This window comes from Coenobita brevimanus, chromosome 59 (genome assembly GCF_032717465.1).
Source record: "Coenobita brevimanus isolate Jiangsu-jjx chromosome 59, ASM3271746v2, whole genome shotgun sequence".
In the NCBI taxonomy this organism is placed as follows: Eukaryota; Metazoa; Arthropoda; class Malacostraca; order Decapoda; family Coenobitidae; genus Coenobita; species Coenobita brevimanus.
This window is the reverse complement of record NC_137012.1, coordinates 25,598,227-25,613,991: the sequence shown is the minus strand read 5'-3', so window position 1 is coordinate 25,613,991 and position 15,765 is coordinate 25,598,227. Positions and strand designations below refer to the sequence as shown.

General features: G+C 44.8%; 1 protein-coding gene across 1 annotated transcript in view; it reads left to right on the top strand.

Moving 5' to 3' along the window:
• The window catches only part of Cand1 (Cullin-associated and neddylation-dissociated 1), a 125,469-nt gene that overhangs the window by 70,130 nt on the left and 39,574 nt on the right, over nucleotides 1-15,765 (top strand). The window contains exons 12-13 of the mRNA XM_080274709.1: nucleotides 200-460; nucleotides 11,812-11,980. Coding sequence (XP_080130835.1) covers nucleotides 200-460; nucleotides 11,812-11,980 — 430 coding nt within the window. The remainder of the gene's footprint in view (nucleotides 1-199; nucleotides 461-11,811; nucleotides 11,981-15,765) is intronic.

Below are 15,765 nucleotides of genomic sequence, written 5' to 3'. Positions count from 1 at the left end.
TACATACCAGATCCAGCAATCAGAAAGCTGAATTATCAGAGCTAGAGCTTTATGTATGAGGAGGTACAAACTGAGTGTTTAGTAGATTGAGGTATCATCAGTAATTATCATTATGGAACCCCTTGTTGTGTTAATGTTAAGTGTTTGTTATATTGAGAATAACTCTTATTTAATTTTCCATAATTACCATCTTTCCTAGGGTGAATTAGGCACCTGCCTTCCCATCTTCTTGGATCGGCTAAGAAATGAGATCACACGGCTCACCACAGTCAAGGCTCTCACCAAAGTGGCTGCGTCGCCTCTCCGGATTGACTTACGACCAATATTGGCAGACGCACTTCCAGTCTTGGCCTCTTTCCTGCGGAAAAACCAGCGAGCATTGAAACTTGCTACCCTGACACTACTAGACACACTGGTCACAAATTACTCAAATTCACTCACTCCGCAAATGCTAGATAAGGTATGAGACTTCTATAGCTTTTACTATAAAGATAATTTACAAGTAAGAGAGGGCTGGGTAGATTGTGTGTCTGTGGATCTAAGGAGTTCATTTGACAGATGCCACAGAAAGATCTATTGTAAAAGCTTAAAACTGCTGAAGGGGTGTTGGGGAAATTGTTAAAATGGATGGAAAACTATCTGTTGGGAAAACAGATGAGAACAGTTATAAATGATTAGTTATCCCTGTGGAAGAGTGTAATTAGCAGAGTGTCCCAGGATTCAGTGCTGGCCCTGGTCATGTTTCTCATATATGTTGACAACATGCCAAGTGGGTTGAGTAGTTATATGAACATGTGTGCAGGTGATGCAAAAATTATGTAAAGTGTGATAAATGAATCTAGTAGTAAAGAGTTGTAAGATGACTTAAACAAACTACAGTATTGAAGTCAGACCTAGAAAATGGATTTTAATGCAAAGAAGTGTTGTTAGAAATGGGGGTCAGTGAAATGAGACCCAGATGCAAATGTAGAATGGGGAAAGATATTTAGGAGTTACCTTACAGGATGACCTGTCACCAGAAAAACATACTAACAGGATTATTGGAGGATCATATAGGCTATTGGCATATGAGAGTAGCTTATTATTTTATGGATGAGGAAATGTTGAGAGGAATTATAGTGTCCTTGATATAAGTAACACTTAAGTATACAGTAGTGATAGGGTCACCACATTTAAAAACACACATCAGCAATAGGGCAAATAAACAAAGGATAGCTCTGAAGATGATTCCAGACTGGAGAGAGCTTTCCTGGGGGGGGGGGGGAGACCAGAGAAGCTAAAATTGTCCAGATAACAGGAAAGTAGTGGGAGAGAGAAAGGACTTGATAATCATATACAAAGGTATGAAGGTCTAGAACCACTGGGCAGGGAACATCTCTTTGCAGTGGTTCATGGAAGGACAAGAGGGCATGAAAATTTAAGGAAGAGCAGGTGTCTCAGTGATGTGAGAACATTTAGTTCCCAAATCTGGAATGGGTTTGAGAGGATGAGTGGCAGACAAAGAACAGCCATATGTTTAAAACTGAAATGGATAAAAATAGGTATGGAGGCAGGACAGTATGAGCTTCGCTCAAATCCTGTATACTACAAATAGGTAAGTACGTCCGTGCATACGCCTGTGCATGTCATATGTCCATACGTGTGTGTGTTCGTTTTAATGCCAAATTAATTCAGAATATGGATTGAGGGTGTCAGGGTTGTATAATACAGTTAGCCCTTCTTAGTTGTGGGTGTTTTTGTTCTTGAAAGTACTGTACCTAAATTGTGGAAATTTCAGAATTCATCATGATCATAGTTACTGTCATTGTCATCATCAGTCATCCAATTTCCTGCAGCAGAATGCTGAGAACAAGAAATCCAGAGCTTATGTCTGATTATACATCAGAAACAAAAAGAAGCTTCTGTTCCAGTCTTGTACTTCACAGCATAGGAGGAATAATCAAGCTGCATGCAACACAAGTACTTAGCAGAGGAACACCACATACTTATGCTGTTAGAAAGAGGGTTGGTTGGTTTTCAGTCCCTCTCCTACCCTTTTTGGTAACTATTTACAAACATACATTACCATCTTTAATGGAGGGTGGCAGAAGAATTACTAAAAATAGTGATAGATGAAGATGAAAAAAGTTGAAACATGGAAAGAATGCCTACATAACTTTTCATAACTATATAGTAAAAGGAATTCAGTTACTTGCTGAGGTGGTTGGATAAAGCCACATACAGAAATAGGTCCAGATCTGCCATACATAAACGTATGAGGATGCAGTGCTTGAGAGTCTGATGTTGGTAGAAGTGAAAGATGTTATGTAGAGGTTGAATAATGGGAAAACAGTGATTGTTGTTGGTGTTGATCAGTTCCATTCTGCCTGGCCAAACAGACTCATCAGCCACAAGCAGACAGTTGCTATAGGGCTGTCCTGTGCAATGAATCTATGTTCCCTTGTGGCTGACAGAGCCTTGCCATAATGATATGCAGGGAAAATTGTGGAGGCTTGGTTCCAGGATGGATGTTGCATTTATGTCTGTCCACCCATTTGATAGAGGCACCACAGTAGGCTCATCATCATCCCATTATATGGTTTCTACCTGACATTGTAAATGGTTTCTTCAGTTTATAGGAAACCATTAACCTTGCCACTTTGTGTAGAGCTACCTGTAGTGGAAAAAAGAATAATGAAAAGTGACATGAAGAAAAGGGAGACTTAGGTAGAGAAGACAGACACAGATAGAATGAGAAAGGGGAAGGAAGAAGTAGGCAGCATTACATCAAGTGAGTGGATGATGGTCACCACCACCTACCACTTTCAGGAGCGGTTGTTAGTGAAGTATATGCAGAAATGATAAAATGTTGTGGAATGCAACATTTGTTGAGAATAAGACAGTCAGTGCAGTGGAAGAAAGCTGTAATAGCACCTTTTACCTTTATACAGGTGATTGTAGTGAGTGAGGACATTCTGTGGGAAAAACAAAGGTTATGGGTAGAGGCCCTGTGAAGAAAGGTCAGTGTTCATGTATCGCATGTTGGTAGTACTGTAACTTCATCTTGTGTGATGTTTGTGGAGCCTGAATACATAAGAACTGTAGCAGTATGAAAGGTACATTGCCTGAGTGTGTTGATACGTTTTGCTGCTTGGAGGATGCAGTTAATGGTACAGAAGCTAGCTTTGTTGTGAGACTCAAAACTTGCTGGAATTGTAGTTTAGAGAGCATTACCTGTAATAACAATCAAGGGACTCTACATACAAAAGAGAAACTATATCATTTTTGTGAGTGTGAAGTATGATGCTGTTGTTCAACCCCAGTCTATCTTGCTGAGCAGCCCCATCAACCACAGGCAAACAACTGCCTCTGCAAGGCTCTTCCATGCAGTAAGCCAGTGTTCCCTTGCAGTTGACAGTGCATCGCCACAGCAGTGCGTGGGGATTAGTAGTTTCTGGGTAGATGATGCATTTGCATCTCATCCAGTTAACAGGGGCACCATAGTAGACTGCACATCACCCCATGTTTTGGTGATAAGGTTACCACCCAGTCTTGTATGTGGCTTCCTAGGTTACAGAAACCATTAGGCTTGTCACTCAGTGTAGAACCACCTGATATAAATGAAGAGTAATATAAAGTGAAAGGAAGGAAGAAGGGCACATACAGAAGAAACAGTTTACAGAAGAAGGAAGAAGTAGGGAGTACTACAGCAAGTGAGTGGATTCATCCATCCATCCATCATCCAATCCTACATTGCCCCATGAGGAGCGTAGAAGCCTGGGGCTAGGCAGTTGGTCCCGACATTTAAGATGAGAGTGACCAGCCTCACTCATCCCTGAGTGGTATTACATGAGCAGTCAACCCCAACCACCCCTTGGACATAAACCTTCACTGGCTCAATTCGATTGGAGCGCAATAATTACCCACTAAAACCACCAGGCGCCAAAATCTGGTTATATGGTTACCACCCAGCGTAGTAAATGCTTTCCTGGTGTACAGGAAACCATTTGGCTTGTTACTCAGTATAGAGTCACCCACAGGCTGAAGGAAGAGGAAAGAATGAAGGAAAGAAAGACAGAAGAGGGAGTGTAAAGTCACCCATAGGCAGAAGGACAAGGAAAGAAAGACAGAAGAGAATGGAAGGAAAGAAGGATGGTGTATGATACAAAACTTGAGCAGTATTAGAGGAGGATATGCACAGACTTGAGTGCAGTTAAATGAAAATAATGAATGGATTTGTAATGCAATTCATGGCAGAGTAACATGCTGATTTAAGAGTACACTTGGCCTTCAAGAGTGGTAATGAGGTGATGTGCATTGTTTCATTTAGTTTTGTTTCATTTATAAAGGCTCTAACATGATTGCATGCGTCAGCCTTGGTCACCTAATGACGGCTGTCCATGCTGCTCAGTCTCTGGCAGTCTCCCTATTCAATCCCTTATCCTTGAGGTTACACACTCAGTGACCTTGTCTGAGGTCTTTTTTGGTCTGCCTCTCGCAGCCCTATCCCTAAAGTTAACACTAGTCACTATCTGCACCCAGTTGTCATCCCCTGTCTGCTACACATGCCCAAACCATCTCAATCTACCTCTCCTCATCACAGCACTAATACACTCCATTCCCATCCTACCTCTTAACTCGTCCATCGTAAAGCTAGCCCCCCTGGGCCTTGGAATCAACGATTTGCTGCACATCCACCTAATCATTATCATTTCTGTATGTTTGAGCCTGCAAATATCCTCTTCCTTAACTGCCCAGGTCTCACTACCATACAGCATCTCACTCCTAACGCATGTTGCGTACGAAGATGTCTTAGCATGGAGAGAGAGCCCTGTCATTGTTACGAGAGGCAACAGCTCCCTGAACTTATTCAAGCCACTCCTCACTCTGGCATGACTAAGCAAAATTGGTTTGGACATTATGATCTTTGTGAGAGTTGTTGGTGTTGTGGACCCAGGTTCACCTGGACGTAAACTTTGTGGACTGCAGGCTGAAATTGCCCCTCTGCAGTCCACTGTGCTCCTTTCGGGGGATAGAGAAGGTGTTGAGTAACCAGTGAAGTGCTGTACACCTGTATGTGGAAGAGACAGCCTCTGTGAGTAGACCAATGAAAATATGGGATGTTTTCTTTGTAAGGGATGTGAAGGGTAGTAATCCTGATCAGAATATTGTAGGTTCATGAAGCCTGGAAAGTTGCCATCATGTGAAAAAAAAAATGCTAATCCATACAACAGTGAAACTTTACTGTAACAAAAAATAATGTGTGTCCCTGAAGTGTGTACTTAAAAAAGAAGTGTTTGGCTACTGCTTAAACTGTTCAGTTTAACTTCTTTAGTGGAGTAAATAAAACTTAAGTGGTAGCAAGAACAGTAATAAAAGATGCCAGTAGACTGAGGATTAATGGAGAATAATTTTGACTCTTTCACAGTAGACTGAGGATTAATGGAGAATAATTTTGACTCTTTCAGTCTGAGAGGTCTTTCATAAGCTAAACATAACCAGTGGCAGTAGCCAAAATAGAATGAGAATCATATCATTAGAATGTTCAATACATCATCCAATTGATGGTTTTATATCAAGGGTCTGGTTGCATCCTTGAGCTGCAAATAAATATTTGGCAGCAGCTGGAATAAAATCTTTAAGTTCATTAGTCTGAGGATGTAATTATATTTTTCTTACTGCTCCCTCTAGATGCCTGATGGCACTATTGGTAGAGCACTTAGGTCTTAGTGTACCATGGCTTACATGCCACAGTAAGTCCAAGAGATGGCCAGAGATTTTTGTCATACAGATACTATTAGGGGCAAAATTCGGTCTCCTACCCTTGAATGTGTTGGACTGACGATAGTCTAGCCTTGCGTCCCAGTGCTTGGAAGTGGACAAAAATGAGATTTGGCAGTTTGGCAACATGATGATTTTATTAAGCCGAGGATAATACCTTAGCAATGAAAGGGGTTATCCAATCCTGTGTTGCTGCATCTGGAGGAAGGAGCCTGAGTGCTAGGAAGCTCAGTCCAGATATTTAACCCCTAAAACGCGGATCGTCGCATTTGCGATGGTCGGCCCAAAGGGCAGAACGGCAGATCGTCGCGTTTGCGATTTGAGTTAATTTTGAATAACCGCGGGCAAGCAGGCTCCAGCTGGTATTGTCTATCAGTCCCGCCACCCGTGAGCTACGTTTAGCACACTTGACCTTTGTACTACTGACCTCGGTTGTTGCCAAGTATCATTTTTTTTACCCACCCACGCACCGATGCGCGGCCCTCCCTCATCGTGCGATATGGCAACGCGTGGACGGCTGATACGTGTCAATCTGCGCCGTCATCTCGCAAGCACTTTTTACTATTGGGAAACGCTTGTTTCCCCAGTTGTCACACTGTCATTTTTTCGCGCGGTTTGCCCCAGAATAGCGTCAGTCCACGCGAATCTTCCACGGTGACACCATGTCCAACTCGAGCTCTTCTGAGTCTGTGCCTTCTAGCCCTCCGAAAAAGGGTTTTGTTACCTCAACCCCCTTCAAAACCTTACCAGGAACTACTAAGGGCCTAAGTGACTCTGCAATAGCCTGTGAACTTTTGAAAGCCTCAATGGACTATGGCAGTGACGTCGGTGTGTGGTCCAGCCTGGCAGAGTCTGACACACAATCCAGTGCAGAGTCCGGGCCAGAAGTGATTGTTTCTGTGCCTGAAGAGAGTGTGTCAGTGCCTAGCACCTCAGCAGGGAAGGCTCCTGTGAGAAGGGGCCTTGAGTATGGGAAGGGGGCAAAAAGGAAAAGGAGCGGTGACCCCAGCTCACCGCCATTGTCCCCTACGCCACGTCACGCCACCGCCAGCCCGCCACGTACTCCCAGCCCTATTCTCTCGTCCTCCTCCTCTGCTGCCCTGTCTCCTGAGTCGTCGGAGTCGCCTTCACCACCTCGAAAGGGAAGTAGACGTGCAACATTACGTTCTAGAGGTTTCCGTAGGCCAAGTGTTCGTGTTGGTAGAGCAAAAACTTTGTCCCCTAATATAAGGCTAGCTCGTAGTAAGGAAACTCGCACTAGGCAACTCGGCAGTCACGCCCCCGTGAGTGACCTTGAGCCCAGTGATAATGTCCCCACCACCACCACCACCACAACACCAACACGACCTGGGATAGCCTCAGCCTCACATACTGTCGCACCGCCTGCCTCACCCACTCCCACACGACCTGCCTCACCCCCCGCCGCCCTAAGCACCTCCCAGCCTAGGCAGGGAACGCTGGATGCCTTCGTGTGGTCAGAGGGATCAGATTTTGTGCCGGAGGATCTGCCCTTTGACGACAGTGGGTGTGGACTTCAGGCTGACTTCCCTGTCGACGAGGATGGTGAATGCCTTGACTACCTGTTGGCCTTCCTTGACGACGAGGTTATGGAGCACATCTGTACCGGGACAAACAGGTACGAGGGGCAATGTGCTACAGTTCGTGAAGGAGAAGGTGAGGCGGCCACGCCATCCACGTCGCGGATGGCAGCATGGGTGCCTCTTACGATCCGAGAACTTTTTGTATTTATTGGATTGATGTTGCTAATGCCCCACAACTGGAAACACAAGCTAGAAGAATACTGGACTTCCGACGAGCTGTGCCCAACACCCATTTTCAATAAATACATGAGCCGCGATCGTTTTAGGCAGCTGATGACATACCTTCACTTCGCGAACAATGATGAGCCTTCCCAAACTGACGCATTATGGAAAGTGAGGGGAATCCTGAACATGATCAAGGATAAGTTTACGAGGTTCCTGCGCCCTTTCAAGAAAGTTGTGATTGATGAGTCCTTGGTTTTGTTCAGGGGCCGTCTTCAGTTCGTGCAGTACATTCCAAGCAAACGGCACCGCTTTGGAATCAAGTTTTTCGTGCTGTGCGACTGCAAGACGGGGTTCATCCTAGACTTCGTCATTTACACCGCCAGCAATGTCGATTTGGATAAGACTGACCCCCTTGGATTCTCTGGTTCTGTGGTGAAAGTGCTTTTGGAAAAGTACTTTGGCGAGAATCATGTCCTGTATACGGACAATTACTATACCGCTCCTAAACTCGCCAAGTACCTTTCTGAACACGGCGTCGGCTCCTGTGGCACTGTCAGAAGCAAAAGGGCACATTACCCTGCCTTCCCCGAGGCTGAAAAGTCAAAGCGGGGAGACATGCACCTGAAGAAATCTGACAAGATGCTTGCGATCAGGTGGCATGATAAGAGAGTCGTGAACATGCTCACCACAGTACACCAGGGGGAAATGCTGGCAACAGGGAAGGTCGACAGAAGGACTGGCGAGCCTGTGATGAAGCCTGATGCTGTCATTGACTACAACGTCAATATGTGGCTGGTGGACAAGTCCGATATGATGATTGGAGAGATTGACTGCCTGAGGAAAAATCGTCGTTGGTACAGGAAGGTGTTCTTGCACTTGATTGATATGTGCATGTTGAACGCCTTCATCCTGTATAAAATCAAGAACAGGAAGCCAGCCAACTACTCTCTCAGACGATTTTCCAACACTTGTGTCTACCAGCTGCTTCAGCGTTACGGCCAGGTTCTTTCAACAGGTCCCAAACACCACCCTCAGACACCTCCAGACCGCCTACAGTGTATGGCCTACCTTCAGCGACACCGCCTGGAGCCACTGCCAGCCACTGCAAAGAGGGGGAAAGCACTGAGGAGGTGTCATGTGTGCAGCCACACTACCAGGCAGGACAGAACCTTTAGGCGCACCTCCTTGCAGTGCAAAGAGTGCAAAGTTCCCCTCTGTGCTTACCCGTGTTTCTTTGACTACCACAGCCTAAGTAGATTTTGAAAATAAGGGTAAGATTCTTTGAAATAATACTGAGAGTGACAGTGATAATATTGTTTAGTTTTCTTTTACGTGCTGACAGTGACAGCCTGATGAGTGTAAATTAGTGTATGTACTTGTAAAAGCACTGACAGTGACAGTGTTTTTTGGTGTAAATAATTGTACATAGTAATAATATAAGTATTGCGAGTGACAGTCACTCCAGTGTAAGAAGATGAAAGCATATTTTCCTATTCTGTGTTCTGACAGTGACAGTTTGTTGTGTAGAAAATATTATTTTTATAACACTGGACAGTGACACTGATGAATAAGGCAAAAAAAAGAACAGATACAGTGAAAGTGAGCGATAGAAATGAAGTGCGAGTGGCCGACAGGAGCGAGAACAAAGTGCCTGCCGTAAGGCTGAATAAACTCGCGCCGCGGTGGTCTTCCTCAGTCCCGATCCACAATACTGGCAGTGACAGTGATTTTTATGGCCGTAATAGTGACAGGCAAACGTTTGCGAAGTCCTATGATGGAAAATAATGTAGTATACGTGTTTTTTGCCGTGAAAAGGCAAATGTGACAATAGTGACGGGAAGATTGCCACCGCGCTGCATGTCGGCCGTGTGCTCCGTTCATTTTAGCCTTATTTTCAGTGCTTATTTACAAATACGGATTCCAAACAACCTGTACGTTGTTGTATAAAGTGTACTGTGACAGATTGAGGCTGTGGTAGAAAGAAAACCGGGTTTCTGGAGGTGTGAAAGTGAAGACTTTGTTACCCAACTTTGCAAGTCTTCACAAGTCCTTTGGTAGTCAACGAAGGCTCAACATGTGTCTCAGGAGAAAGCTGAATGTAAGTACTATATGCCATAAAAATTTTAATGCTCTAGGGTTAATCTATGATTTTTGGCAAATATTTTCCCACAGGTACTCAGACCCCGCTACAACCCCGCCACAGCGGGGGGATCGGCCGTACACAGCCGCGTTTTAGGGGTTAAAGTGAGGGAACCAGTCACTTTCCTTGAGCAGCATAAATATGACTATATATGAGTTTGTTGTCCCAGATGATTGGCTGAAGAGTGTAATTGTTAATATTTACAAGGGGAAGGGTGATGTCCTCGAAAGAGGAATTTATTGAGGCATAAAGCTTTTGGACCAGATAATGAATGTAATGGAGAGAGTTCTTGAAGGTATGATTAGAGAAAGAATGAATATTGATGAGATCCAGTTTGGGTTTATGCAAGGCAAAGGGACCACTGGTGCCATATTCATTGTTCAACAGCTTCAGGAAAATTATATTGGAAAGAAAAGGGAACTGTACTTTGGTTTTGTTGATTTGGAGGAGGCCTTTGACAGAGTCCCTAGAGAGGTAGTGATGTGGGCATTAAGAAAGCTTGGGATCAAGGAGTGGCTGGTGTGGGTGGTTATGGCCATGTATGTGGGTGGTCATGCCCAGGTAAGGGTGAATGGGGTTTTGAGTGAGAAGTTTTCCATGAATGTTGACGAGTATTAGGGGTTAGTCTTGAGCCCTCTGTTGTTTATTATGGTACTTGAAGTCCTCTTACATGACTTCAGAAATGGACTCGTGTGGGAGGTGTTGTATTTCTGGATTTGGTGTTGATTGCAGGGAATGAAAGGGAGGTGGAAGAAAGATTCAAGAAATGGAGAGATGGTATAGGGCACAAGGGCTTAAGAGTAAGTGCAGATAAAACAATAGTAATGGTATCTAGGGCTGGGGGTGGTACTGTTGAAGAAGAGTGGCCATTTGTGATTTTCCACAAGGGCATGGGAAGTAATTCCACCTTGTGCAGTGTTTGTGATAAATGGGTGAATAAGTGATGTAGTGGTATTAGAGGTAGACTGTGAGATAGTGTTGATTGCATGTGTGTTGTTTGTCAGGGAGAGCATGTTTATATTGCCAGGCATGAAAGGATTGAACTTGCTGGTGAGTCTCTTGAATGAGTGGAAGATTGCTAGAGGTAGGGCTGGAGCTAGCTCTGTGGCTAGAGTGAGGAGTGGTTGGAAGAAGTTCAAGAAGCTGTTGCCGCTCCTGAGAGTGAGAGGACTCTCCCTCCATGCTAAGGTATCTTTGTATGCGGCATGTGTTAGGAGTGCAGTGCTATATGATAGTAAGACTTAGGCAGTAAAGGAAGAGGGTATTCATAGGCTCAAACATACAGAAATGGCAGTGATAAGGTGGATGTGCAGTGCGTCCCTGGCTGCGAGGTCTGCGGGGCTAGGTTTGTGATGGAAGAGTTGAAGAGTAGGCTGAGACTGGAGTGTATTAACGTTATGAGGAGGGGTAGATTGAGGGCATGTGGAGAGGATAGGGGCTGATAGTTGGGTGCAGAAAATGAGAAGTATTAATGTTGGGGGTAGGGTAGCAAGAGGTAGACTAAAAATGATCTGGGACAAGGTCATTGAGTGTGACAGGGATAAGGGACTAAATAGGGAAGCTGCCAGAGATCGAGCAGCATGGAGAGCTGCCATTAGGTGACCAAGGCCGACGCATGCTAGCGTCTTGGAGCCTTCAGAAACGAAACAAAACAAAATGAAAGCATCATATGAGCAGTACACTGTAACCACTCACAGGACTTGAACTCCAATGGGTCACATCTGGTTGGATGCCTTAACTCTCCAGCAAGAATAAAGTATAAATTGTGTCATTATAAAGAAAGTGTCCTAGACATCCACAGGCAGTTAAAAACAACTATTCATTCCCACAACACAAAATCATTGCATTGCTAAAGTAAAAATCCGTCTTGACTTCTCATAATTAATAGCAGCCACATCCTACTCTTTTGGGGGAACTTTCCAACAGGATGGCCATGACATATCTGTCTTTGTCTTTCCGTGTCTCACTCACTCTGTCAAGACATTCCTCTTGCTTTTTTTCTCCTTTCTCACCAATATACTGCTGTGCTCTCTGTTTCCAAACGGGGACTGCCTTTTTCAGTATTAACCTGTCCTACTTCCTTATACAGTTAGAGAAATATATTCTCTTGATTAGCATATGTCTAACCCAATCAATCTTTCACAGGTCTTAGTTGAACTGCCACCACTCATCAATGAATCAGACTTACATATAGCCCAGCTGTGCCTGACCTTGCTCACCTCAACAGCCAAACTCCATAAGTCCTCCTTAGCCAACTTCCTGCAGCTAATAATGCCTGATGTTATGGCACTAGTCCGATCACCACTGCTTCAGGGTAAGTGCCATATGATGCATTATTTAGTGTGGCTAGGACTTGGTTAAACACTTTATTAACCCCTTGAATCCAGTGACAGTTTTTATTTATTCAGCCCAAGGATGATATCTTGTGATGAAGAGGGTTATGAAGTTTGTATTTAACCTTTCCAGTTCAGAGAGGTGCCCAAGGCAAAATAAAATAATTTGGAAGTTACAGAAATAAGCTGAAAGTATTGTCATTGTTTTAAAGGGGTTAACTCAAGAACATATCATTTGATACAGTAGGATGTCACTTTAACACGAGATGGCGTCTTCGTTGTGGGTCTACTCCCCAGAGGCTGTCGAAGAGAAGAGGAGGACAGCATGGGAGCCAAACCATCGCAAACCCCCCCGGCCCCTCACGGGGCCCGAGTACTTGGAAGTGGCTTCGGTCGCCCGGGAAAGTACCACATCTCCCAGCACAACACACATAACAACAACGTTTTTTCTACACCGAGAAATGACTCCCTGGCTGTCATTTCTTGACGAGAGAGCAATCTAGGACCCACCAACAAATACATATGTCCAACATGCTCAAAGCCTATCACGTCGAGCCGACAGACACAGGGTTCAGTTCAGTGCAATTCCTGCAAGACCTGGACCCATTACACCTGCACAACACTTGCATCCAGAAAACATTACACAGACACCTGGACCTGCTCCTTATGCTCCTTCCCAACACCCACTAACTCCCCCACCAATCCTACTCCTAATTCCTTCATACCTCCACAGCTAAACCCACCGATCCTTCCCACACCATCCAGTCCCCCAGCTCTTCCCATTCCAACTCATCCTAATCCACCTCAACCCTTACTTCCATCACAACCTCCTCCTACCCCTTCACTTCCACCCACACCACCTCCCCCCCGTGCTGCTGCAGCCAACACACATCGCACACACAACATAAACATCCTTCAGTTAAACGTAGATGGCATAAACACCAAAAAACAAGAACTCACACAATTCATCAAAAAACAGAACATACACATTGCCATCTTACAGGAAACAAAACTGCACAGAGCACAGAAAACACCGACATATCATAACTTCACCACCATTCGACAAGACCAGGCCGACGGCAGTGGCAGTGGACTTATCACCATGGTACACAAATCCATCAACTTTGCAGATACCAGTGCACACACAAAGTCACTTCTCCCCCCACATTACACCACAACAGAAATACAATCAATTAAGATACACACTGGTAACAAATCACACATAACAATCGCTAACACATACATTCCCCCCCAATCGTCCCCCACAGTACCACACAATTGCTCTCCACAGGTATACCACATCACTAACATACCCAACATCATCCTGAGTGGTGATTTCAATGCCAAGTTGTCGGCCTGGCATGTCAACAACCCTGACACAGACAGAGGGCTGGTACTACAATCCCAGACAGATCATCTTTTCATGCTGAACAATCTAGACCAACATACCCATATCTCACACCAAGCCCTCTTCCTCCCATCATCCCCAGACATCATCATCTGCTCCCCAAACCTCGCCCCCACTACATCCTGGAGAGTGGTCAAAACCCTAGGTTCTGATCACCTCCCGATCATCATCACTACCAAAACCAGAATCACCCCATCTGGCCAAAAACACACATACACTAATTATAAGAGAGTCAACTGGGAGGCCTTTGTAACTGAAACAGAACAACATTTTGAAACATTAAACAGTATACCCATCACAAACATCAACACCGCTGTGCACACTTTCGGTACAATTACACAAAATGCAGACAAAAGACACATCCCTAGAGGCAACAGAAAGAGACACAACCCCAACTTCACACCAGAAATTCAAGGCCTCATCAGACAACGGGACACACTGCGACACTCCCCAACACCCCTTACACAAGACACTGTACAACAAATACAAGAACTCAACACTCAGATAAACAATAAAATATCAGAACAGCAAACACTAAACTGGAAAATTACCTCCAGACACTTGACCACAAAACAAACATCTGCAAACTCTACAAAACACTAAACAGCATCACACTTTCCAAGAGCAACACCACACAGTCACATGCTGCTGTCACAACAACAGACACCATACCCTCAAACAAACAACAAGCAAACACTCTCATCAATGACTTGTCACAAGTCAGCCATCTAAACCCCCATCCCAAAGACCGACATATCATCGGACGTAAGAGACAGTTCCCCACAGACCCAGACTACGCACCTTTCACTTACAACCAGGTGAAGCACATCATTAACAACCTTAAGCACTCATCTGCCTGTGGACCAGACAACATAAGGAACATTCACCTTAAATACCTTGGACCACAAGGCATACAAGCACTCACCAACATATCAAACTGCAGCTACTCGCACAACATAATACCCAACATCTGGAAGCATGGCAATATCATCACTATCTCTAAACCCAACAAAGACCCCACGTTACCCTCCTCACATCGCCCCATCACACTCCTCTGCACCCCCTCTAAAGTCACTGAACGACTGGTACTACAACTAGTCACACCTCACATTCCCCTGGCCCAGTCACAACACGGCTTTAGGCCACTACACTCCACAAACACCCAACTTACAGACCGTACACAGAGAGTTTTCGATGGCATGAATTCAGCTAGGCCACTACACAGAACACTTCTAGTCACACTAGACATTAGCAAAGCTTTTGATGCCATCCCCCGCCACAACCTCACAAACAAAATACTCAACACAAACATGCACAATAACACAAAAAGATGGCTGGCAAACTACTTAGCAGGCAGATGTGCACACGTAACATTTGCCAGTCAGTCTTCTAACATCAGAAACTTCACAAACGGCGTCCCCCAAGGATCTGTTTTGTCCCCTACACTCTTTAACTTATACATGCACGACGTACCCACACCCCACACACCACAGATACACATAGCTTCCTATGCAGATGATATAACACTTACATGTATGCACCAAAATCCAAACAGCTGCACACATCATTCAACCTTACCTCAAAACACTACACGAATGGTTCACCACAAACAGGCTCAAAATAGCCCCAGCCAAATCTACAGTGACTCTTCTCACAAACTGGACAGCAGAAAAAACACACACACACACACACACACACACACACACACACACACACACACACACAATACATCAGTGTCATTTAAACAACACATCACAAACATTAAAAATAAAATAACACCAAGACTCAATGCTTTGAGGTCACTTGCCCATACAACATTCGGACACAACAAAGAAACCACCACCACAGTATACAAACAATACATATGTTCAGCGATGAATTATGCAAGCCCTGCCTGGGCTTCTAACCTCACCAGAACACACTACATTCTCTACAGACCATACAGAACAAGGCCCTAAAAATAATCACAGGCTGCACAGCTACTACACCCACAGACCACCTACATCAAGAAACCAAAGTCCTCAAAGTCAAGGATCACCTAGCCATGAGAGGCACCCAGTTTCTTGCTGCAGCCTCCGCAAACCCACAACATCCACTATGTTACATGGCAGCACATCCACCCACACCAAGGAACATCAAAACAACACCCAGCACACAATACCATACACAAATACTGTCATCTCTCCCCCCTCGCCCACCTCAGACCAGCTTCCAGAAGCATATCCACACTCAGATCACTCGCTGCTCCATTCAGTCACTTAAAGACAACACACAGCTGCATGCACGGCCTCCTGACATCCACCCTTCTGAATCCTATCTTCCTCGTGAGGACAGGGTCCACCTGGCCATGCTGAGATG